At 28.6% G+C, this 24527-nt stretch overlaps 1 protein-coding gene across 4 annotated transcripts in view; it reads left to right on the top strand.

The window, feature by feature from the left end:
- The window catches only part of LOC136971600 (uncharacterized), a 63876-nt gene that overhangs the window by 22255 nt on the left and 17094 nt on the right, over nt 1-24527 (top strand). Inside the window, exon 1 of one of the 4 annotated variants that reach the window (XM_067266070.1) lies at nt 23154-23287. The exons of the other annotated variants lie outside the window; for them this stretch is intronic. Within the exon in view, the coding sequence (XP_067122171.1) occupies nt 23270-23287 (18 nt within the window). The 5' untranslated portion in view covers nt 23154-23269. Of the gene's footprint in view, nt 1-23153; nt 23288-24527 lie in introns of those variants that run through there. 4 annotated transcript variants of the gene reach the window in all.

Below are 24527 nucleotides of genomic sequence, written 5' to 3'. Positions count from 1 at the left end.
TGTGTAAGTTGGTATTCATTTGATGTTTTTGACAATTTTAAGTTTTTATTTAGGTTTAGTTGTCATTTGTGATTGTTGTGTAATATTTTCTTAGAATAAATTACAAATTAAAAACAAACAAATTATTCAAATTTTATAAATTTTCAAATATTTTGTTCGACAATATAAAAGTCATTTAAAAAATTAGAAAGAATGAATATTAAAAGATTGACAATATTAGAAAATACGGAAATTTTCCTCTTACTGAGACAGTTATTATTAGATTTTTTCATTATTTTCATTTGAATTATCAAATTACATTTTCGAGATTGAGGAAGATGGATGGATAATGGTGGGAATTTATAGGTCTACAATTTTTTCAAATTGCAGCCCAATTATTATGTTCTACAAATTACATCATTTCTTTGACGGTGTGCCAAGAAAGCAAATAAACAAAGAGGTGAATTCAAGTGAACTCAAATTATATTACAATAAATTTTTTCATCAATGATTAAATTGCCAAAAATTTATCCCTATGAATTATAAACAGGAAATTATAGTATATTTTAAAGTTTCTGCTATTTTCAATAGGCTGGAACGAATTATTACGTGACTGTTACAATTGCTTTAAATAGTATGAATTTGAATACTATGGCATTTTCACAGAATGCATTAGGTTGAGGAGGGCACAGATCCACACCTCCTTGAGAAGAAAATCGGTTGAGTCAGTCACCGATTACATCCATGAGTAGAGTCGTCGTCGTCATGCCGGAGAATTGATACTGGACAGCAAAGGAGTCCAATGGTCGTCACGAGTTCCTTTTACTTAAGTATATACAAGGGAATATAATTACATCAACCGTGGAATGAATGTTTGGAGTGCGCAGTGAGGTGAAAGTCCGAACAGGAGTATGTCAAACCGCCACAAAGTACTTGTACTAATTGCAATCTGCTTTTATATTAGAACTGAAAACAGCATTTAAAGGTTGTTTCTTTGAAAATGAGAAATCTTTTATAACTAAAGTAACAGAACAGTTATTATTGACTTGCTAGCAACAACTCAATTCTTTGTTTGTGTGGAGGAAGTGTTATTGGTGGGAAAATCTTACAAAGTTCCTTTACTGTATTTGTGAAATGAAGTAATTTGAACGAAAACTAAAAATGATTAAAATTGTCGAATTTACACTAGCTCAGGTTCTTACAATGATTACTTGCCACTAGTGTAAAAAAGAATTAAAAAGTACATGTGCTTGTGCTAGCAACATTGTATCTCAAAATGAAATTGTGTACTCCTAATTTTTATTACATTTTTAATTTCTCATCTCATACTCTGTAAAATGATAAGGTTTAATCAAAATTTTCCAATTCAAATTTTGAGAATGAACTGAATTCAATAAGCCACATAGAAGAAGCTTTACTAGTGTTCTGTCTCAATAAATATGTTAAATGATGACCTCAGAGCGAGAATGATTCACATCAGTAAATTGTAGTTTTCAGATAATTAACAAAAACTTTTACCCAATATTTGTCATATTTTCTTCTTTTTGCACCTGGGATATAACAACAAATTTGACTTGGATCTGTATTGCATTAGTTAAAGCAATTGCTTTTAAGCAAACTCCACATGCTAAGGCTATAACACCAGAAATTGGACTCTTGTTCTGAGGTTGCCAAATATGATAAACATCTGGATAATTTTAATGGTAAACATTTTGAGGCGAGAAAGCATTCATCTGTAACTTTTAATCTAGCATTTAAAATTAAGACAAAATAGTAATTTATAAGTTAATTGATAAAATTCCTAAAATTTAATTTACAGAGGGAACAACAGATTTTTGTAGAACATTCCCTCTGTCTGTCTATCCTTTGTCAATCTTGAGAACAGAGTTAGATACATGAAAATCATGACTGTGTTTTAAGTGGTTTGTTTATGTTTATAAACTATTTATAAAGTACTTAAATCCTTTCGAGACACAGAAGCATAGACACACTTACTTTAAGTATTTTATTTCAGAATTTATTGGCCCATGCGATCTCCGCTCTTACACGAGTCATGGACGTCTGTTCCTGCCTGCCCTCTGGTGGTGCCAGCTCTGTAACATGTTTTTTTTTCTTTTTGAAATAATAAAACACATAAACTTAAAACTTAAGTACATACATATTTAGAAATTAAGTCAAACAGGCGCTTTAATGATTCTTCCTGATCTAGTTCTTCGTGTTGTAGTTTGAAATTCCTTTTCTTTTGAGATTCCTACTTCTTTCTTTTCCTCAGTTTGTTCCTTTTCATTTTCTTGTTTTTTTTTCACCTTTCTCTTGAGGTGCTTTTCTGGGGCTGTGATTCGGTTTCAGATGCACTCTGTTTCTTTGGTACTGTTGTCAATGTGGGTCTTCTATTAAGCATGATCTGGGTTCATTTAGAGGTTTTACAACAGTTGCCGGGGACCATTCTTTTCCTGTATGTACTAAAACACGCGCCGACGGTCTCAACGGATTGAGGGGAACGCTACCTCTGTCGTAATACATTGACATCCTGGCCTGGTTCTGCTCCAGTTGTTGTTGGATATCCTCTCTAGAAAATAGGCATTGGCGATAATGGGATGATTTGCATGGAAGTGTTGAGCTTATGTTCTTTCCAATGTATAGCTGGCCTGGAGGTGGCAATGAGTTCCTAGGAGTGTTTCTTCAATTTTGCAAAGCCAAATACTGGTCTGCTTCTGCTGTCTTTTTAAGTATGTTTTTTATCATTTGCACATGCCATTCTATGTGGCCATTAATCTGGGGGTATTGAGGACTAGATGTATACAATGCCTGATACTCCATATGTCACAGAAGTGATTAAAAGCTACTGACAAGAATGGAGGACCACCATTATCAGTCATCAATACCTCTGGACTTCCAAATTGCAAAAAGATTTCTTTGAATTTGCGAATAACTTTGGAAGCATCAGTTGATGGCATTTTATAAACTTCTGGATAGGCACTGTATCTATCCACAATTAGCAAATATGGACTGTTGGCCAAATAGAAAATATCCACTGTTGAGTCTTGCTATGGGTATGTAGGAATTCTGTGGGGTATCAGAGGGTCTTTGGTCTGAGCTGACCTTTGACATTGTCTACAAGATTTTACTACGTCTATGTCACGATTTATTCCTGGCCAGTATAACTTATTCCTTGCTCTACTAAGTGAAGCATTGATTCCTTAAATGTGCAGCATGAATTTGCTGTAGAACCCTGGTTCTTTATTTCTCCGAAATTATTATTGCAGGTTCTTTACATATAATATCCTTCCATAGATATAGGTCTTCTTTAAAATCGTAGTAGCGTTTGATGTTTGATGGTATAGACTTTTTATATACTGGCCATCCTTCTGATATGTGTTTCTTTAGAGTCTGCAGACTTTTATCTTGTCTTGTGTTTTCAGCTAATTCTATGAGTTTGGTATCCCACAACTGGCTTACAATCTGTATATATAGTAAAATTTCGGGCAGCTAGGTAATTATGAAATTTTGTAATGCCAAAGATTATAGCTAATACTTCTCTCTCGAATTGTGAGTAATTTCTTTCTGCTGGGTGAAGTGTCCTCGATGCAAAGTATATAGGAGCTTCGGATCCATCTGGTAATATGTGTGAAAGGACTGCTCCCACTCCATATGGTGAAGCATCACAGGATAATACTACTGGTTTATTTAAATTATAATGGATTAATAATGTTTCTGGTGTTAACATCTTTTTTATTTTCACGAATGCTTTGCTGTGTTCTTTTTTCCAGATCCATTGCTTGTTTTTATCAAGGAGTCTATATAAGGGTTCAGCTTTGGTTGCTTTATCTTTCAAAAATCTATCATAGAAGTTTACAAATCCCAAAAATGCTTGTAATTCTTGTTTGTTTTTCGGTTCCGGAACCTGTTGGATCGCCGCAATTTTCTCCGGTGTGGGCCGAACGCCCTGAGCATCTATCAAATATCCTAAAAATTTAAGTTGGTTAGTCTTGAATAGGCATTTGTTTTCGTTTAGTTTTAGTCCAGCTTCTGAAATCCGGTTAAGAATTTTCCTCAACTTTTGATGTAGGTCTTCTTCATTGAGTCCCATGACAAGTATATCATCTATCATCACAATTGTCCCTGGAATACCTCCTACGATCTTTTCCATCTCTCTCTGGCAAATAGCTGGACAACTACTCACTCCAAATGGTAACCTTTTCATTCTGTATAACCCCTTGCATGTGTTGATAGTCAGAATCTCAGACGACTCCTGGTCCACAGGAAATTGGAAGTACGCTTCCTTGAAATCAAGCTTGGCAAATACCTTTCCACCAGATAGTGAAGCAAGTATATCGTTAATGGCCGGCAATGGGTATACATCTACTTTTATTGCCTCTCTGTTTACAGTGCAGCGGTAATCTCCACATAAACGTACACTTCCATCTGGTTTTGCAACGGGTACCACAGGAGTGGCCCACTTAGAAGTTCTAACTGGTTCTATAACTCCTAACTGATGAAGTCGATTCAACTCCTGTTCTACCTTTGTTCTCAATGCAAAAGGAACCTGTCTTGCCCGCATAAAAATAGGCTTAGCTTCTTTATTTATCGCTAAACTGACTGCCTCGCCTCTAAATAGACCCATTTCTGAATTATTGAATAAATGCTGGAATTCTTGTATCAGATCTTCTGCATCATGTTGGTGATAAAGTCCCTCTATTCTGATTCCTAATGGTTCAAACCAATTTCTTCCAATAAGTCCTGGTCCATTTCCTTTAATTACTAACAATGGCAGATTCCTAATTTTTCCTTTAAATTGTACCCTCACCATTGTAGTCCCCACTACCTCCAGATTCTGATCAGTCCATGTCTGTAATTTGACTTCTTCTGGCTCTAACTTGTCTCGCTGGATTTTGATTTCTTTTAAGGTCCGTTCGCTCACTACAGTGTACCCAGACCCTGAATCAATTTCCATCAGGATTGGTATATTTTCAATCTTGAGTAAGATTTTTAAGGGTGGTATCTTACTTCCCTGTATTTTGAATAGAGATGTATATTCCTCGACCTGGTTAGACATCAAATTTTTATGTTCCTCAATTCGGTGTACTTTGGCTCTCTGGCTGGATATCTCTTTCCGTGGTGCCCCAATTTGGTTTCTTCCCTGGTTTGCAAATTTTCTTTGTCCACTCTTTTGTTTCGTGATACACGCCTTTTCTATGTGTCCCTTGTTTCTGCAGAAGTTACAGATTACCTGAGCAAATCGGCAATTATTCGGGTTATGACTTCCGGTGCATCGAAAACAGCGTAATATGGCCGGCTGATTCTTTCTCTTGTAGTCCGCCTTTAAGTTATACACTTGGGTGTTGTTTCCGTCTGACCCAAGCTGGCTAACATCGTTAGACGCTGCCTCTGCTGCCAATGCTGCATCCAAAATGGCCTTATAAGTAGTGTCCGTTTTCGCCAATAACACGTGTTGTATTCCTTTATCCCTTAAACCTGCCACTAGCCTATCTCTTAACATACGCTCTAGTGAGGCGCCGAAGTTGCAATTCATTGCAATTTTCCGTAGTTCCGCGACATAGTCGTTGATACTCTCTCCCGGTTTTTGCGACCTCTGGTTAAATTTGAACGATTCGACGATTTCACTAGGTTTCGGGTTAAAATGGCTATCAAGAGCAGTAAGTACTTCATTGAAGTTAACTTGTGTCGTTTCTTTCGGCGCTATGAGTGTGACTACAAGTTCATATAAAGTTTCACCGCATACAGTAAAAAATAAAGCACACTTATCTTGGTCATTTTCAATCTGGTTTGCCTTCAAGCAAAAATTAAAGCGGTCCTTGTAAGTTTTCCACTGGCTGTCCATCTTGAATGGTTCGAAACGAACTCCACTGGTTGATGTTCCTGGGAACGACATTTCTGGCTTTTTATATCGAATTGTAATTTCTGCTGGCAAGTCTGTATATTATTCCTCGTCGCCAATTTTATATCGAGTTTGTTTTCAACACTGTTTCACATAAAACACATAGTTAATTAACAATTAACTTTATTCACTCTCGGATACAACTGACTGGGGTGACGACTGCACAAGAACTCAGCTCCCCGACCATGAAAGTATGTAGGAATTTTCACCCCTGACCTGACACTCAGATCAAGTTACACCCGACCGTTACAACACTGACGATAGGTATTCTTTCTCGTGTGAAGGTATAGGCTTTGACCTTAGTCCATTTTATCTTTGGAGAATTGGTCCACTGCTTCAAATACGTCCAAGAGATAACATTAGTGTCCGCTCCAGTATCTAATTTGATTTTAGTGAGATTCCCATTTATTTCAATGACTTCCTCCCAGTGTTCATGCGTGACTTCATTTAGCACAACAATTCTATCCAATAGATAATCTTCCTCATCTGAGATGACGGTGGAATTAGGATTATCAATTTCATTTATTTTCTTCGCCTTACAATGCTGAAGAAAAATGGTTTTTCTTTTTGCATTTAGAACAAAATTTGCCAAAAGCTGGACAGTTTCCATACTCGTGTATAGTTACGCATTTGTGGCATTTTTTATTCTTGACACTATTTTTATTCGTCATATACATATTCGATTTGCAGCCAGGAGGATGCTGTGGAAGACAGAAAGTCTCCTTAGTATATTAATATAACGATTATTTTAAACTAGAAGCAATATATCTATAATTTATTTAAAAAGCGAGATGAATACCTTAACTCCTCTGGAACCTTTTTCCATGGATACGTCAAATCCAGAAAATTGGAGTTTATGGAAGCAGGAATTTGATATTTATACAATGGCTATAGATTTACCTGCAAAAAGTATTCCGCAGCAGAGAGCTATCCTGCTCCGTATTATCGGAGAGAAAGGCTTAGAAATATACAATAATTTCCATTTAGAGGAAAATGCCACAAATCTGACAGTGGATGAAAACTTACTTGTTAGCTAAATTCATGGACCATTTCCAGCCATATAAGAACACTATCTATAGTAGATATGTATTTTTCTCGCTTGTACAGAAGCCAGCACAGTAACAGCCATAACAGACTGGATATGGAAAGCTTAAGAACTGGATGTCATTGTTAACTATATATGAACTTCTGGTTTAGACCAGAAGTCATGCATATTTCACTTCAAAATTTTCTCAAGTATAGAGTTATATGGATGACTGGCATTACTTGGTTGTCAGGAGAAGTATGATGTATACAGGGTAAGACACCACTAAAATTCAGACTGTGTGAAAAGCTTAGAGGCCAGAGACCCCAATTAACTATATACAAACTTTTGGTCTAGACTGGAAGTCACAAGATAATTTTTAAATTAAAAGATGATTAAAAATTGCAGCCCAGCATTGCCACAATAAATAATTGCTCATTTTATTTATTTTTACCAATTTTAACTTTTATTGTATTTTGCATGAATTTATTACATATGACCTGCTGCCAATGCATTGTTACTTTTGGTGTCTTACAATTCATTTATGGGAATTTTATATGTACTAAGATTTTAGAGAAGTTTTTAATATAAGAAACATTCATTGTGAGTACCATTTATGAGTAATTACTTGAAATACTATAATAATTATGAATTAATTATTAAAAAATGATATTACAGTACTAGTATTTAATTACATAATGCTCAATTCAGCTGTAGCTAAATAATCACAGCGTGGATGGCCAAGCTGGATAACACAGAGATTGAAGATAAAGCATTTACTGTATAGTTAAGCACATCAGTGTGTCCCATATTTTTCAGTTGTAATTTTTGTGGTACTGTACATGTGATAATGTTTTAATACAAAATTTTCAGAAAAGCTAAGCCAGTAAAATGGCTGCAATTACCACGATGTATTATTATATTTTATGAAAATGTTTGCAATTGCATTTTTATGATTAGTAATATGGTACTGAAATAAAAAGTACAAAATAATTATAATTATTTTGTACTTAACACAAAAATACACACCTTCCACTTTCCTTATGTTATACAAAAGTTCCAGCTTACAGATTTGATGGCACTGTTTTGCTCTAACACAGTTCAAGAATTGGGGATATCCCCCATACAACATGGTTTTGCTCTAACATGGTTCTAGAATTGGAAACAACATTCCCATACAAAATGCCATAATTTTTAAATTCAAACACTGTCGGCACTGTTGTCTCATATTTGCCTATGAATTTTAGAATATTGAAATTTTCGATGATGTTTTATGCCTTTTGCCTGGTTTTCTTTAATGAGAACTGATTGTATAATTTTTCTTCTTCCTTGTCTTAGCTTCCTGTTCTAGCTTTTCTGTAAACCAGATGTTGTCATTGGTGATAGTGTACTAAATGAACCTGAAAGATTATTGCTGTGTTTTATTTTTATAGATTAAATTAAAAGTTACTACAATGTACAGTACATAAAAATACTAAATTTCAAAGATTTCTTGGGCAAATGCAAGTGAATGAAAATATCAGATTTTATGAAAAAAGTAGAAAAAAGTCAAGATGTTGCTGATACTTCAGATTAAGGTCTACGGGAAAGCTCAGATAATAACGATATTTTGTAAAAAGAAAACGTTCTTGTTTAATAGTGTTTAGCAGTGAAGAAAAAATGAATATTATAATTGCAATGCTTTTGATTGTGATTGTTAGTTAATTATTGATTGCTTTAATAAACATATTTCTCTTAATTACAAAAAATAATAGTATTGTTTTGCTAAATTTTGGAACCTAACACTATGTTTTGTACTAGTCCTTTGTTTCATATAGCTTGGATTTGCATAACACAGTACTTTTTTGGAACTAACTACTGTGTTATTTATATAGGGGATATCTGTATATAAAAAGAAAACCATGACATGGCTGATTGGATTGGATAATACAGAGGGCCAGATAATTGTGAATTACTGTATTGATAAATTATTTAAATTAATCAAACTGCTATAGAATTTGTTTGTTGTACATATTGTATTTTATACTGAACTATAATATCGTCTAAAATAAAATTACACGAAAAAGCTTCAAAATAAATAAAATAAACTTACAAAAATGTTTTCATTTAGCTGAGAATTTGTTTTTAATATCACATTATTATATTATGTACTAGATATTCCTCATAATTACCTTATCTCAATTGCCATAAAATTTTTTAATTACATATTTTTAAATGAGAGATTCAATTAATTTTTACAATTATTTTTAATTTTATAAGTTTTAAATATATAATTATATATGTAAAAAATGCTGTAGTGTGTCTTTTTTCTTCATCTTCAATTAGCTTGTGTAAGTGAAATTTTTTATTATTACATTTTGGCAGATGTCATTTCTACTCTTAAAAGCTCATATTGATGTTTGGATTATCTAAATATTGAGGATTTTCTTAAACCCTGGCTTGGAAGCATTGCAGAGAGTATGAGACATCATTCACCTTTAGTAGTTTAGAAATGTGCTTATATCATTTTTGTTTTCTCTCTTCTTGTCCTTGATACATCACTCACCACACAAACCATGGTTAGGATGGTAAGGCACCATTGACCAGCTAGTGATATCATTTGCTTAGTTTAGGTACAATTTCTCAAGAATTGGTGGAGCAATGTTGAGTTTAGGAAAATTCTCGTTGTATTTCTCTTTCTAAGATTAATTAGTTTATTAATTAATTGTAAAATAAATGGCTAAATAGAATTAATTTTAGAGAAATGCAATTATTTTCAGTTATTATTATTTAACTGATTTCATGTTTTTAAAAATTTTAGGTTTTGTGAGTGAAATTTCTTATATAGTAGAGTCCTGGAAACTCAACTTTCAATAACTTGACATTCTGTAAAACTCATCATGTTGTCCAAATATATTATATATATATATATATATATATATATATATATATAAATAATTTAATTTTTATCTCTATAAACTTAACTCTAGGATCAAATAAGTTATCAGTCTTCACTGAAACAGCTTCTTAATAGCATCGATTTCATCTGTTAAGCAGCCATCATCAAGAAATAAGTATGAAAGTACATAAAAAAAATACTAAATTTTCTGTTTAAGCAATAATAACTAAAATTTTGCTGATAAAAGTCCAGCAAATTCAGTTTTATATGGACTGAGCAGGTGATGAGTTATTGAAAATGTTGAGTTTTACAGTACAGTCACAATGCTAGTTTAATTAGAGAAAATTTTCGTAAATGTATTATATATGCAGCAAGTTCATATACATATATCAATTATGTACCAATAGTAACTATTTCTATTTGTCATTAAATTTTAATGAAAAAAAAATATTGTCTATTCAGTGGCTGCTTTTGAGTTAGTGACATTAGCATGATGGCATTTTGCAATGGCACCTTGAAAAAAGGTTTATATTCTTTGTTAACTGCTTGTTATGAGTTTGTAATTTCATATGAAGCAAACATTTATAGAACAAATAAAATATAAATTTAAAATGAAATAAAATAAAAAATGTATATGAAAAAATAATAGAAACTATAATATTAATTGTATATTTGGATTAACATTACTAAAAATAAATTTATTACAAGGTTTGAAGAGTTTGTTTGTATTCTCTGGTGTTGAGCTAACGATGTATAATAATTAATATGGTTTATGATTATTTGATTATTTGTGGCCAGTTTATTAATAGTTCTAGAGTAAAAAATACTCAGCATGATAGATTGTGAATAGCTATGTTAATACTTAGGGCTTGTAGCCTATTAGTTTTGTCTACATTTTAAGGGGTTGCAAATGTATGTCATTGCTTACAATGGCAAGGGAGAGGGTTTGAGGCATTGTCTGTGAAGCCTAGCCAACTGAAATTGTTCTTTGAGCTGCAATTACAGATAAAGAGAGAAATCTCTCAATCTACCAGATTTCGTAGAAAAATCTACTAACTTGACAACACTGGATATGTTGTGCTCTATATTTACCATTTTTTGTCAGAAACCATGTGCACTGGCAACCTTAAGATACTGTGCAGAAAAGTTGGTTCCTACAAGTAACATTCCTCTGGTGTAGTGTTACCACCCGTCCGGTTTTCGCCTGGACAGTCCGGAATTGACTCACTGTCCTGGTAAACTGTTAATTTTGTCTGGGAATTTTGTAGAAATTGTGAAATTATGATGAAACAAAGTTCTTGCAAATATTGTTATAAATTTACACCATTTGAACAACGAAAGACCTCACACTCACTGAAACTCATCTGCCATTTTGCCATGTTACTCTGTTTATGATGACGTGTGACGCGCAACCTGCCTCTCAACACTTTTTTAATTTTTTTATTTGCTTGTATGTTACTCTTACGCAAGACCCTAGTTCCTAACTGTAACTGATTTAGAACTTGCATGCATGTTACTCTTCACATTGTAAAATGACATTGTGCATGCGTCAGGAACTTCTGTTCGAACAAACCTGACCTGCTGTCCGGGTCAGTGATTTTGTAAAGGTGGCAACACTACTCTGGTGCAATAATTATATTTAAACCAGGAGGTTCAATATGGAGGGTCCAAAATTGGCAAAAAATTAATTAGTTCATATACAGTTTTTGAGATTAAATATGTTTCTACACTTTTCTACAAAACTTTCTTTTGTTCTATAAAATAAAACTCGTAGACTGCATACCTTACCAGCAAAACACACTCAACACCTTTTAAATGTGCAGCCATAATTATTAAATTCTAACGTTTGCATTGAATGCAAATGTTTTAAGCGTTCGATTTTTCCGTTTTTCGGTTTATTCTTGATAAAGGTCATTTAATATGACCGAAAATGTTAGAATTTAATAATTCTGGCTGCACATTTAAAAGGTGTTGAGTGTGTTTTCTCTATAAAATAAAGTTAAATTATTTAATATAGATATTTTTTCTTGCTTTAATTAAATCATTCTAAGTTAGATATACAGTATATGAACAGAATTTTATAAATAGTCTGATAGCACATTTGTTTAAAAATTAGGTAAAAAGTTAATGCATAATAATTAAAAATAATTTTTAATGGAAAAATATATAATATTAAAAGATAAACTGTGATGAAAATTTATACTTGGCATAAAATTTAAAAAAATTATCATACTTTTCTCCGGAAGAAAATTTCATTATAAATAATAGTATTTTTTATACAATATTTTAAAACTTGGCAAACTTATATTGATACTGTGTAATGCATCCAAATTCCTTCTTTAATGTTTAAAGAAAAATACTAAAAAAACAATGTTGAAATATATGATTATGCATAGTATACTTTCAAATGATAAATTCAAGGAAGTTATTTTTTAATGGAAATATTTTTTAAGCTCTTAAGTTGATTTAATCTAATAAACATAAAACAGAGTCAATTTATTTCCTGATGAATATTTACAGACATTTTTTTGATGCATATAACTACTTTTGTGTTTAACTTTCATGAATGAATAATCAGCTATAAATAATCTGACAAAGATTGAAGTTATAAAACTTGTGGAATGAAAAAGCTACCTGAAGCAATTTGTAGCATGATATCTGCATTAAAACTCATTAAGATAAATGATTATGATGGTCAAGTGGAACAAGTTCAGAAAGAATTGTGAAGGTTGTAACAAAAGATAGGTGATGGATGAATGAAGACTTCAAATGATATTTAAGTAATGTGCATATATAATGAGAATGATTAATTTTTTTTTTTTTTTTTAGTTTGAAATTTTTTAATCAGTTTAAATCTAAACTTAATGATTGATTATAATAATTGATGTAAATATTTTAACTTTACTTTTATTATGTAAAATTATATCATAATGTGTTAAATATAATATTTATAATTTCAAATATACATATTAAGAATATCTGTTGAATTTTATTATTATAAATAAAATGATATATCAAAACTTTTGATATATTACTATAAATTTTGATCTTTTTTTAAAAATTCGATAAATTAGTGTGTGTTATAAATGAGTCCTTTTACAGTTTAATAATAATAATGAAAGATAAAAAAGTTAAAACGAGTTTTTTAAAATGATAATGCAGGATATATGATGCATTTTATGAAATGAATATTTGAGTTAATACTTTATAGATAAAATTTGGAAATTTTGTGTAATTTTTAATTTTATATTGATTAGTATAATAACTACTGAGAAATGCAATGCTAGATAGTAAAACAGTCCATGATTTGTATAATAGTTCAGAATTAAATAGAGGAACTAAGGCTTTTATAAAAGGAGTTAGCATAAAATATTAATTTTAAACTATGAAAATCAGTATTAGTTTATTAGTTAAATCTGGTATAAATTTGAGCATTTAATTGTTTCATAACTTCAAAAGAAGTTCTTAAAAGACTTCATTAATAAATAGTATATTTCAAGTTATAAGTTTAATAATAATAAATTGTGTAATAGTTAAAAATAGTACTTACTTGTAATTGCTTTTTAAGAAATGTATTATTGCTAATGATTTTGATATGTATATACAGGGCCGCCCCGTGCCCCACGCTTAAGAGGATGCAGCATAATAATGTTTTATAATTAAAACGTAACTACTTGTATTTCAACGTAAAACTTCATTTTAAAATATAATTGTAAGGTACACTGGAAAAATCTCATGAATCTTGATTTCTTGACACAACTTTGCTACTAATTAATTTTATGATCTACAAAAAGAATAACTGTTTAATGTATAAATTCAAATATATTTGTTTTTATTAGTATTTGTTATTATTATTATTAAAATTAATCAAAATAATAATAAAGAAAAAAATAGTTTTTATAATATAAATTGTAAGTTGGCAGTATGTAACCTACCAACAAAACTAGGCACCAAGTCAGTTTGGTGTAGTTATCATAGCATAGGACATTTATACACTTGAGCATATTGTAAGCTAATAAATCTTTTAATTGAACAAATTTATGCTGCTTAATGGTACTTTTTTTTTAATTTATAAAGATTGTGATAAGAATACAAATTATTTAAGTGGTAACCAGAAAAGAAAATGTGCCGAAAATAAAAAATATTTAGAAAGTCGTCAAAAAGATAGTCTTTTAAAATATTTTAAAACTGATAACGAAGAAAACGATCTGGCTATAGATAGCACTAGTGTACAAAATAAAGAAGAATTACAAATTACATACAAAGAATTACCTTCATTACTGAATGAAGATGGAGCTATAAATGATGATGAAGGCCAAGAAGATTTTTTCTTAGCGCAAACGAGGAAACTAAAGAATTATCCAACCATATTGGAAGACGATCCTGGAACATGGCCATCACACCCCTCTGAGAAAATCAGATTATTATTAATTAATTAAAAACATTGTTCAAGTAATGAATTACGATTTTCCCATAGATGAACTAGGTAGAAAATTTAATGTATCTTATTATACAAAAGTACTGTACAATTTAAACAGAGAAAAATATTGCAGAAACTGGCTTCTCTATTCAAAAGTAAAAGATAAGGCATTTTGTTTTAACTGCTATTTATGTCCTAACTAATTGTCAACATCATCTATCGCATTAATAAATTTTTTAAAATCTAAAATGGAAGCAAATAATATTTGTGAAAAAATTATTTCAAACAAGTTAAAAACCTCAAGAATAAGAATACTATTTGATTATGAAGGAGAAAGAGCAGATGAATGTGTAAATGATCCAGAATGAAACTTCTACAGAAGTTATTTCTTAACAATAAATAGATCGAGCCATATCTTCATTACAAGAAAGATTTGAACAAATTGAAAATCTTAATAATATTTTCAGTTTTCTTTACAATATTCCACTATTATGAACAATGGAAGACGACCAACTTAAAAAGTTTTGCATGGATTTAGATTTAAAATTAAGGCATGATAACCGTTATCTAAATGGAGCCGGTTTATACGACAAAATTAAATTTTTTGTTCGATCTATAATTGTGAAAATGCAACACCAGTACAGTGCTTGAATATGCTGAGAAATATGCACGACTCTCTTCCAAATCTGGCCATTTGTTTAAGAATATTATCATCAATTCCGATTTCAACAGCATCAGCAGAACAAAGTTTTTCTAAATTAAAACTGATTAAAAATTATTTACGGACAACAATGTCACAGGAACGATTAACAAATCTGACACTTTTATCTACTGAGCACGAAATATGTGAAAAATTAAATGCGATGATTTAATAAAAGGTTTTGCTGAAATAAAAGCCCGCAAAATTAATATTACGTAAAATAGTGCGAAAGGTTCATTTAAAAAATTAAGATAAAAATAAATAAAAACAAACATACAATCTTAAAAAAAAATATTTTTTTTTACACTTTTTGTTCTATAATTTCCGCAATTTTGTTTAAATAAATTTTTGAATGGTTAACGTTAATTATTTTACTTACTAGGTTTTTTTACTAATACTTTAATTTATTTTTAGAAAGGGCCCCACAAAAGCTAGGGGCGGCACTGTATATATACATATATAAATTTATAGTCCTATATAGTTAATAATAAATATTAAATGCAATGCATCTTAAATATGATAACTTTAGTTTAATAATCAAGAGACAACTCTGTACAATGATTACTTCTAATTAAATAAATTCAAAAGCACCATATAGTGATTTTTTTTTTTAAGTAATTATTTATAATTGTATAATTTGTAGTCAAGTGACTCACTTTTAATTAAAATAATTACACGGTTGTCTATGTAGTTATTTACAATTGTGTAATATTTTAATAATTTTTATTAATTTTAAAGAAAGAAAACATTGCAGAATTTTTATGAAATAATAATAAAACACGAAATAAATTATTAACATAAATTAAGCAAAGTTTATATTATAATTTGTAAATTTATTTTATAGTAGCAAAAATATTAAAGCTAATGAATAATTAATAAATTTCTTTTTTTTATTATTGAATACAACTAATGACGTCAATAAATATTGTTTTTGAAATACAGGTACACCACCAAATTTCTGACACTTTTTGTTCGAAAGCCTTGCCTGATTAACCATTTTACTGGACCAACTGTGGTCACATGTAATAATTCATCAACACTCCTCTAACCCACTAATTGTACTCTTTCCATGTATCTATAGTATGGACTGCTAGAAATTTAAATTAAATAAATATTAATATTAAATGTATATAGCATTTGACACCATAACTGACACTTTCATCTCTCAGAAGACTAGATTCTCCTAGAAGTCATATCTAGGGTTAAATTTTAGCAAAATAAACTTAGAATATCATAAAATTGCAGTATCATCATCAATAAATGCAATGTAAGAAATATAAATAAGTGAGCCCTACACACAGTGCTATCTACAAGTGCCCAGTAAACTAATCTGGTGGCTGCAGGAATTTCAAGTTCTCTCTCATAATTTCATATAACGTTTAAAGGAGGTGCTGGACCCTCAGTTGCCAGAATTTCAGTGGTGTACCTGTAATAGTTCAATGAATTATGTATATTATAAATCAATAAATTAAAATTGGAGTTATTCCTATGTATATTTAGGGGGAAAAAAAACCATTATAATTCATTATTATTAAATTCTTTAGTAGATATATAAAAATTTTTTAAATTGTTAATTATCAATCCTCGAAGTCTGATAATTATTCACAGTACTATGTTCCTGTAATTTTTTTATGTTGTGTGTGGGATCACAATATTACCATCTTTATCTACCTTTAATTTTTTTATTATTTCTCTACATTGTTATTTTATTAGATAATAAATTTATTGACATAATATAATTAAAAGTAAACAATATAATTATGTATATATATAGTTTACTTTTAATTAATCAAATATTAAAAAAGCAGTAATAAAGTTTTCTTACAACTTCAACATTTAGTTTTATATTTATTTTATAATATATCTTATTTGTTAATGTATTGTTTTATGTATGATTAAAAAAAAGTATATTTAGAACAATTAAATGAATACATTCAAATTACAATATACCTATTTTCTTCATCAATATTAATCTGTTTAATTTTTAATTTTTGTTTTAATTGAAATTAATTATTAAAATTACTATATAATTATATTCAATCATTTAAATAATTAAGCATAATTAGATTATTTATATATTTTTATTAATAAAATAAGCTCAGTGGCTCAAGTTACACATTATCGTCATTACTTTAGATTAACATAAATTTTTATAATTTAAAGAATAGCATTTTTAACAATTAAGTTCAATCATTTTAATCAATATATTTAGTTTCAAATATTCATGGTTTCATTTCTGTTCCTTCTTAACAAATGTATGAGTTGACACAACAAAAATATTTCATCTGGAGAATTAATTTCTTAAAATAATATTTACATTAATTAAGTATGTTTATTCGTCATACGTTGACTAAAAATTAAAAATTTCAAAATATATTTATTGCCAAACAAAAGAATTAAAAACAAATAAGTATATGTTTGAAAGTATTTCAAAAATTAAATAATACCAAGTTTAATTATACAAAGCTTACTAAAAAGAAAATTTTTATATTTGTTTTCTTAAAGACAAAAAAGAACATTTTGTTTTCAGTAACTTTATTTTTAAATTCTCATATTTAATCAAAAAAAGAAAATGTATTTAGGATATGAATTTATTTAATACTTACAGCTATTATTCAAGAGTGGTTATTACTTCTAGCTTTAAGATTGAGGGGCAGTTACTATTATAGCAGTGATTCTCAAAGTGGGGGTTGCTGAAAAATTGATTCTAGATCAATTTTTTTCAAATATTTTATAAATTTACTATGGATTCATGTTTAGAAATAATAGAAATAAAAACTATATAAAATAATTTCTACTTAAATAAATTGCACATATAAATAATAAAAAAATATAAATATTTAAATACGAGCCTAACCCCCTCCCTCCGGGATGTTTTTCGACACATACTCATTCTTCGGGGGTCCTTTGAAATTTTTAAGTGCAGAAGGGGGTCGCGGTCCAAAAAGTTTGAGAAACACTGTATTATAGGATAGTTTTTAGTATCTAACTAAAATCTTTCATATATATATATATATATATATATATATATAATTATATTATTGTCCCTCAACCTTAAAGTTAGATGTAATGACTACTCTCGAATAATAGCTGTTTGTACTATTAAGGATTTACGAAAACGATATACAATTAATAAATATTGTAAACTATGGTAGTTAGGTATCATATTTATTTAACACGCAAACTTTAACAGAAAATGAATTACAATATATAAAATGTACTGTACAATATACAGTATGTGTATTTTTTAATTATTTTCTTATTTCTGGTATATGTATATAGAAAGTAATATTCATTATAAAGAAATGGCAACAGGTATCTTTTAAGTTTAATTTGCTTTAAAAATCAAACTTTCGGAAATAAATATATAAATATTTTATTAATTAACAATGGATATAAAACCGGTACAGTATATATACAAAAGAAATAAATAATATCCGCTCTCAAATAGTAACTGCAGAGAAAACATGCAGTTTTAAAATAGTAGCCGTGGCTATTATTTAGATAAAACCAGTACCCAAATTTCATTCTTGTATTCAACATTTGAAAAATATGTTAATTGCTAACAAATAAATTATTAGATTTTAACTTAGAGTAGCCATTATTAGAAATGAAAAATTATAATTAATTTTTTTTTTAATCTAAATAATTTTAAATAGAAAGTATATTAAAAACTAAATTTGTAACAACAGTTTAGAAAAAAGACTAATATATTATATCCTAATTTTAATTGTTTCAATTAAAATCAATACAGAATTCTGTTTATTCCAATTAAAGTAGTTAAATCAAACTGTAAATGAAGTTAGATAAAATATCCTTTTTAGCAGTAAAACAACAACTTTTTTCTTAGAATCTCGCCAACTAAATTGCCTCGGTCTGTTTTACTTTTACAACAAAATTGTTGATTATAGTGGTCGAGTATTACAGTTTAATTTGTAAGCTTCTAAGGATGAAATGTTTACTGTCTCAAAAAACATATAAGTAAATAAACATTTAATCTAACTTCTTTATTTTACGACCGTGTGTTTTGTTAAATGTAACTATTTACAATTTTTTGTAGTTTTTTATTTATAATTTTTTTCTGAATTTATAATCATCACTAACAAGATTCCAATTATGATAATTTATAATTATTTAGATAATTTTAAATAATTGTATACATAATTACAGAGAAACAAATATATATTTTAAAAATACTTCAGTTTTAACAGAATTTTTTTGTTTTATTTTAAAAAATGCATATATTAATTCTACAAATTTTAATATTCAGTTTATCAAAAATTTACATTGCAATTATTTTTAATATTCTAATTTTCATGTAAAAAATGTTTGGATAATATTCAGTATGACTTGTGTAATATTAATATTTGTTTTTATAAAATTGCAATTTATCTTGTAATGTTTATAAATTACCGTCGCCTCACAATAGAGTAATTTCTATATAATACCTTCATTGTATTTCATATAAAGAAAGCTTGTCTGGTTTATTCAGTCTTCAATGTCATTGTGAACAAGTGAGTAGAACATGTGACGTGACACTTTACTCCTTATAAGTTAAAAATTGTATTCTTTTAGTTGCATTTAGTACTCCAGAAAACAATCAGTTATTGGTGTCATCCATCTTTCCCTTGTAGTGCATCTGCATTTTTAGCATGAATAATGTATGTTCAGAAGAGTGTCCTCGGACTGTATCTGTCGGTTTTAAACAGATAATTGCCTTTAAAATTGATGACTGTGTCCGACAGTCGGGAGTTCGGTACGGAGAAGCAACTTTAGATAAAGTAAGATGAGTTATTGTCTCTGAAGTTTGATGATACACTTGCAAGTTGATATGTTGTATCTTATCTGCTGTATAAAATCGCCTTTTTTCCTCTATATTTTTTAATAAGAGCTTATGCTTCAAATATTAACGCATTAATAAGTCCAATAAAGAAATGGTAATTTAAAATCAATTTCCATCCCGTGTAATTTCGAATTAACGTAAAAATTTATTTAGTCGACTATTTAATTCGTAAAATTAAGCTAAAGTAAATTAACGGGTTAAGTTTTTTTTAAATATAATATATTTGTATACTTTAAAAATAATATAATACTTCTACACTCTCAAAAGGGTAATAAATAAATGCAGAGTATTACGGTATAGCTATTTTGGTAAATATTAATCGAAAATATCTGGGAAAGAATGATTAAAAATTGATGAATCGTCTTAATGGTTCTTTAATCTACTCTGTGAAAGAATAATAAATGCACTTGTACGAAGAAATAAATCAGTTGGCTATATCCTTCCAACGATTATAATTCAGTAATTAATATTTCATACAGATCTACAATAAAATAATTGTCTATCGAATTACGGATATTTTCAGCCTAGCTGTTTTTTTTTTCAATTTAATTGCACTTTAAAACAACTACCGACGAGAAATTAAAAATGCAATATAAATTTCTTCCGTTATTCCTATCAGAAATAATAATAAACCAGTTCAAAAATTTCGTAGCGTAGATTACCATAGAATTTTGGCTTTACAAAAACCTAAAAATATCTAGTTAGAATTATAATGGTTTAGTCATTGGCTGAAACTAGATATTAATTACTGTGTATGCCAAATTTTAATTTAATTGGCTTAATCGATGTTAGGAGGAAGACTCGAATTCGTATCTACCTATTGTACATCCCCTGTACTTTTAGGGATGTAGCATCTACCGAGGAGAAAACGTAAACTCTTAGATATTGTACTACGTGTGTCTGTCGCCTTCAAATCCTTTTCCTGTACTTATTTAACTTTTTTCCCTTCATTTCTTTATTTATAACGGTAAGGGGGACACGGGCTTCTTGTACTGTACCATTCCCTAGTTACGCTACTGTTAAATACGATAATAGCAGAATTAAAATATACATAATTTTTCACACAAATATATATTTAGAAAATAGTATTTGTTTAAGTGGATCCAGTAATTTCTGATAACAAAAAATTTAATTAAATAAGCGAAAATTAACTAGTATAATGAGTTAGAATAAATGTTGTACTTCAAGGTTATTGCTACATCCTTATCCATTTATTTCGTTTCAATATGTATATTAAAATTCTCACTTTCATAAGAAAATGGAAAAAAAGAGAAGTGAGACGACATTAGAGGTATTTTTGATTAAAATAAAATATAAAAATATTATCCTCAATTGTGCCTTTAGGAAACAAATACCGATCATCATGTAGTACACATTACTACTAAACATAGGTGAAATTTAGCTTATTAAAATTAGCTCTTCCCGAGCAATAATTTTAACCGGGACATCTCTCTCGTTTTTTTTTTCATTTTATTTTATTATTTTTCTTTTTACAAAGTGAAGTGCAATTAAAGTTTCATTAAATTTGCAGAGAGAAAAAAGGAAATTTCGACTAATTTGATCTCAATTATAGAATGTAAGCCTAGACCGTCACATTAAAAGTTTCGAAAGGAGGGGGAAAAAAAATAATTGATCCTAGTTGCATTATGTAACTTATTTACGTAATCCATTCAAAATAATTACATCGCCTGATTTATGGGAATATATTTTAATGTTTTTTTTTTAAATAGAATATTTATAAGCAAATTTGTGTTAAAAAAAAATTAGTAGATGTTAATTAAATTTAAGAATGGTTCCGAAATTTGTGGTATACGTCGAATAGTAAATAATTTATGCGACCCCCCCTTTTTTACGTGCTGGTAGTTTTAGAGAAGTAACATCGAACGGTCGTATTGACAGTTTTTAATGAATACGTGTAAATTGGTGCCTGACAAGATTTATATCCGTGTCATAAAACGTTACTTTTTTAATGCTCTAGGAACTTAAATCGTGTAGACAACACTTAAATGGACCCTCCCCCTCCCTCATTAAAAATGGCTTTTACGATTTCAAATGACGTATGATGTGTGTAGAATTATTTACTTAAATTTTTATTATAGAAAATAATTTCGAAATAAATTTCTGTTTCTTTGATCAAAGATGGAATTCGTCTCAATCGTAACCAGCTTAATTTAACTACGAAATGAATTCTTTTGGTAAAATTTAAAGCTTAAAATGAATTAATTTTTAATAATTTTCAAAAGTTTAGAGACACGATAATATATAAAAATCTTAACAAAAAAAAAAAGGGTGACGAGTGACTTACGTCCGTTCTGAAGAAATTGTCATCAGCTGACGTTTCATCACGTGATCTATACGTCATACTATCACGCCGTCCGTCAAGAAAGCGGATGAAAACGTCCCCCTTTCCAAGAAATACGTTTCTATTCGTGTTCTGAGGTCAATACAGGCACCAAATAAGATATTAACTACTTTAAAATGGAAGCGGTATCATTATATACTATTATATCTATTGTATTAATTTAAGAAACCATTATATTGTGAGTATGTAAAAAAATCCTATCGACTATTATGTATACACCATTGCTAAGTTCATAGTATGAGAATAAAGTTTTATTCGGAGGGACGAAAGTACCACACTCGAAAATAAGCAATTAATCACGTGACTCTTAATAGTTTTTCTATTTGATTACGATGCGCTCGACTGTTGGACCTCTGGCGAGAAAAGTTGCCATTTTATAAAAATTCCGAGTTAATAAAATATCAATTAAATAAAATTAGATCCGGTTTTAACAACAAATTTAGTTTCAAATTAAATTTTGCTTAATGGATTAGGAAAAATCTTCGTTTATCTTTTAATTTTTTCGTCCGTATAATCTACTGATAATACTTTACTTCAAATAAGATCATTAATATTAACGAGCGATCTCGTTATAAACCGCTCATTTTAAAGCGTAATTATATATATATAAAAAAAAATAATTATTGAGAAATCCTCAATTTAATAATCAGTTTATCAATTAATTTAATGTAAAACTAAACATTTTATTATATTTTATATCATTTAAAAGCTAGGAGATTGATATGCATTAGAAGATTCGTCGCTACTTTTGGTATACTTTCTAATAAGCTGAATAATGTTTACGAGTTAAAAGTATTCAATAACACATTATTCGCGATAGTTTCTTTAAGGAAATTATTATATAATTTTTTTTATTAGTTTAAATAATTTAAATAATATAAAAATCTGGTAGCGATTCAGACTAATAGTCTATAATCGCTATCACATTAATTTTAATCATAATAATCGTTCAATATGTACTAAATATTAATATTTAATGTATATATATATATATTTAAAATTTTTACATACGTCTTTATAATTCTCTGCTTCATTTATTAAAGAAATAAAGATTGGATTCTAGTTGAAAACTCCAACGACAGATGTCGCTAATGAACAAACTAAAGGCGGTCGCCATTTCGCAATTAGAACAAAATGTGAAATTTAGAAGATTAGAAAAGATAAATGTATTTTTGTATAGAGGTATGTTGAAACGATACATTCCATTGAAATTAATGTCTTGTGATAACTTGCCGAATTTTTATCGTATTTTTTTTATTAAAGCGCCTGTAAAACATGTTTCACTGCACAGCACCATGTGCTTTACAGTGAAGCATACTTTAATAAATTAGTTTTTAGATTAGATTTGATTATTATGTATTCAAAATGCATTTTGAATACATAATATTTTAATTTTTAGTAATTTTAATTAAAGGTCTTTATTATATACAATAATAATGAAAACTATTGTAAAATTTATTGTATAAATATATTAATTTTCAAAATATATATTACTAGAAATACTTAGACTTATTTTACTTACCGTTTAATATGTCGAGAGATTTGTTTTATGTTAATCTTTTGAATATGTTAAATTATACATTGAGTATAATATTTCGTCTTTATTGGCAGATAAAAATAACTTTTTTTTAATCAAATATTAAATATATTAAAGGATTTCTTCAGTTTTCCTTTTGCGGTTTAATTACTGCAATTCACAATATCAATAAATCAGTTTTTTTGGAAAATTATACTCTAAGAATAATAGTTTCTTTTAATGGTGAAATCACTTCTATATATCTATAACTGGTTAATGTCATCTAAGTAAGAACATTCATATTAAACAGCAATTCATTGAACATATAGAGTAATTATATATATATATATATATATATATATATATACATACACACACACTATACTTGCATTAAAGAATTATTTACTTAAACAACAAATCCATATATTTTCTTCCAGAAATTCTAAATTAAAAATTAATTTATTATAATTATTAAAGATTATCACTAGATGGTAGCTTAACCACCTACCTCTAGACATACTGGTATTACTTTTATATTAATTATTAACTTTGCCTTATTATAGTTCAATAATTTGGCAAGATCATCTGGATTTATTTTACTTAATTTATATTATTAATTTGAATATTGAAATATAAAATCAAATTTTTAAAATTATTTATTTTGATTTATAATTAATTACATTATCAATCTTTAAACATTGTGTTTGATATTATTATATCAGTTAAATAAAATTAATTTATTTAAAGTAATTAAAAAAATTATATATCTTTAGTTATTTTAATAATTTAACATATTCATTTCAAAATTGACATACCAAATCTTTCCAATAAGTTTTTATTGATCATAAAAAATCGAATCTGAAATTTTTGTCAAAGCTTTGATAATCAGTATCATTTTAACTCTCA

The sequence above is a fragment of the Centruroides vittatus genome, unplaced genomic scaffold (genome assembly GCF_030686945.1).
Source record: "Centruroides vittatus isolate TY-2023 unplaced genomic scaffold, ASM3068694v2 contig_2634, whole genome shotgun sequence".
Lineage (NCBI taxonomy): Eukaryota > Metazoa > Arthropoda > Arachnida > Scorpiones > Buthidae > Centruroides > Centruroides vittatus.
The sequence above is the reverse complement of the archived record's forward strand: the minus strand, read 5'-3'. Positions and strand labels throughout refer to the sequence as shown.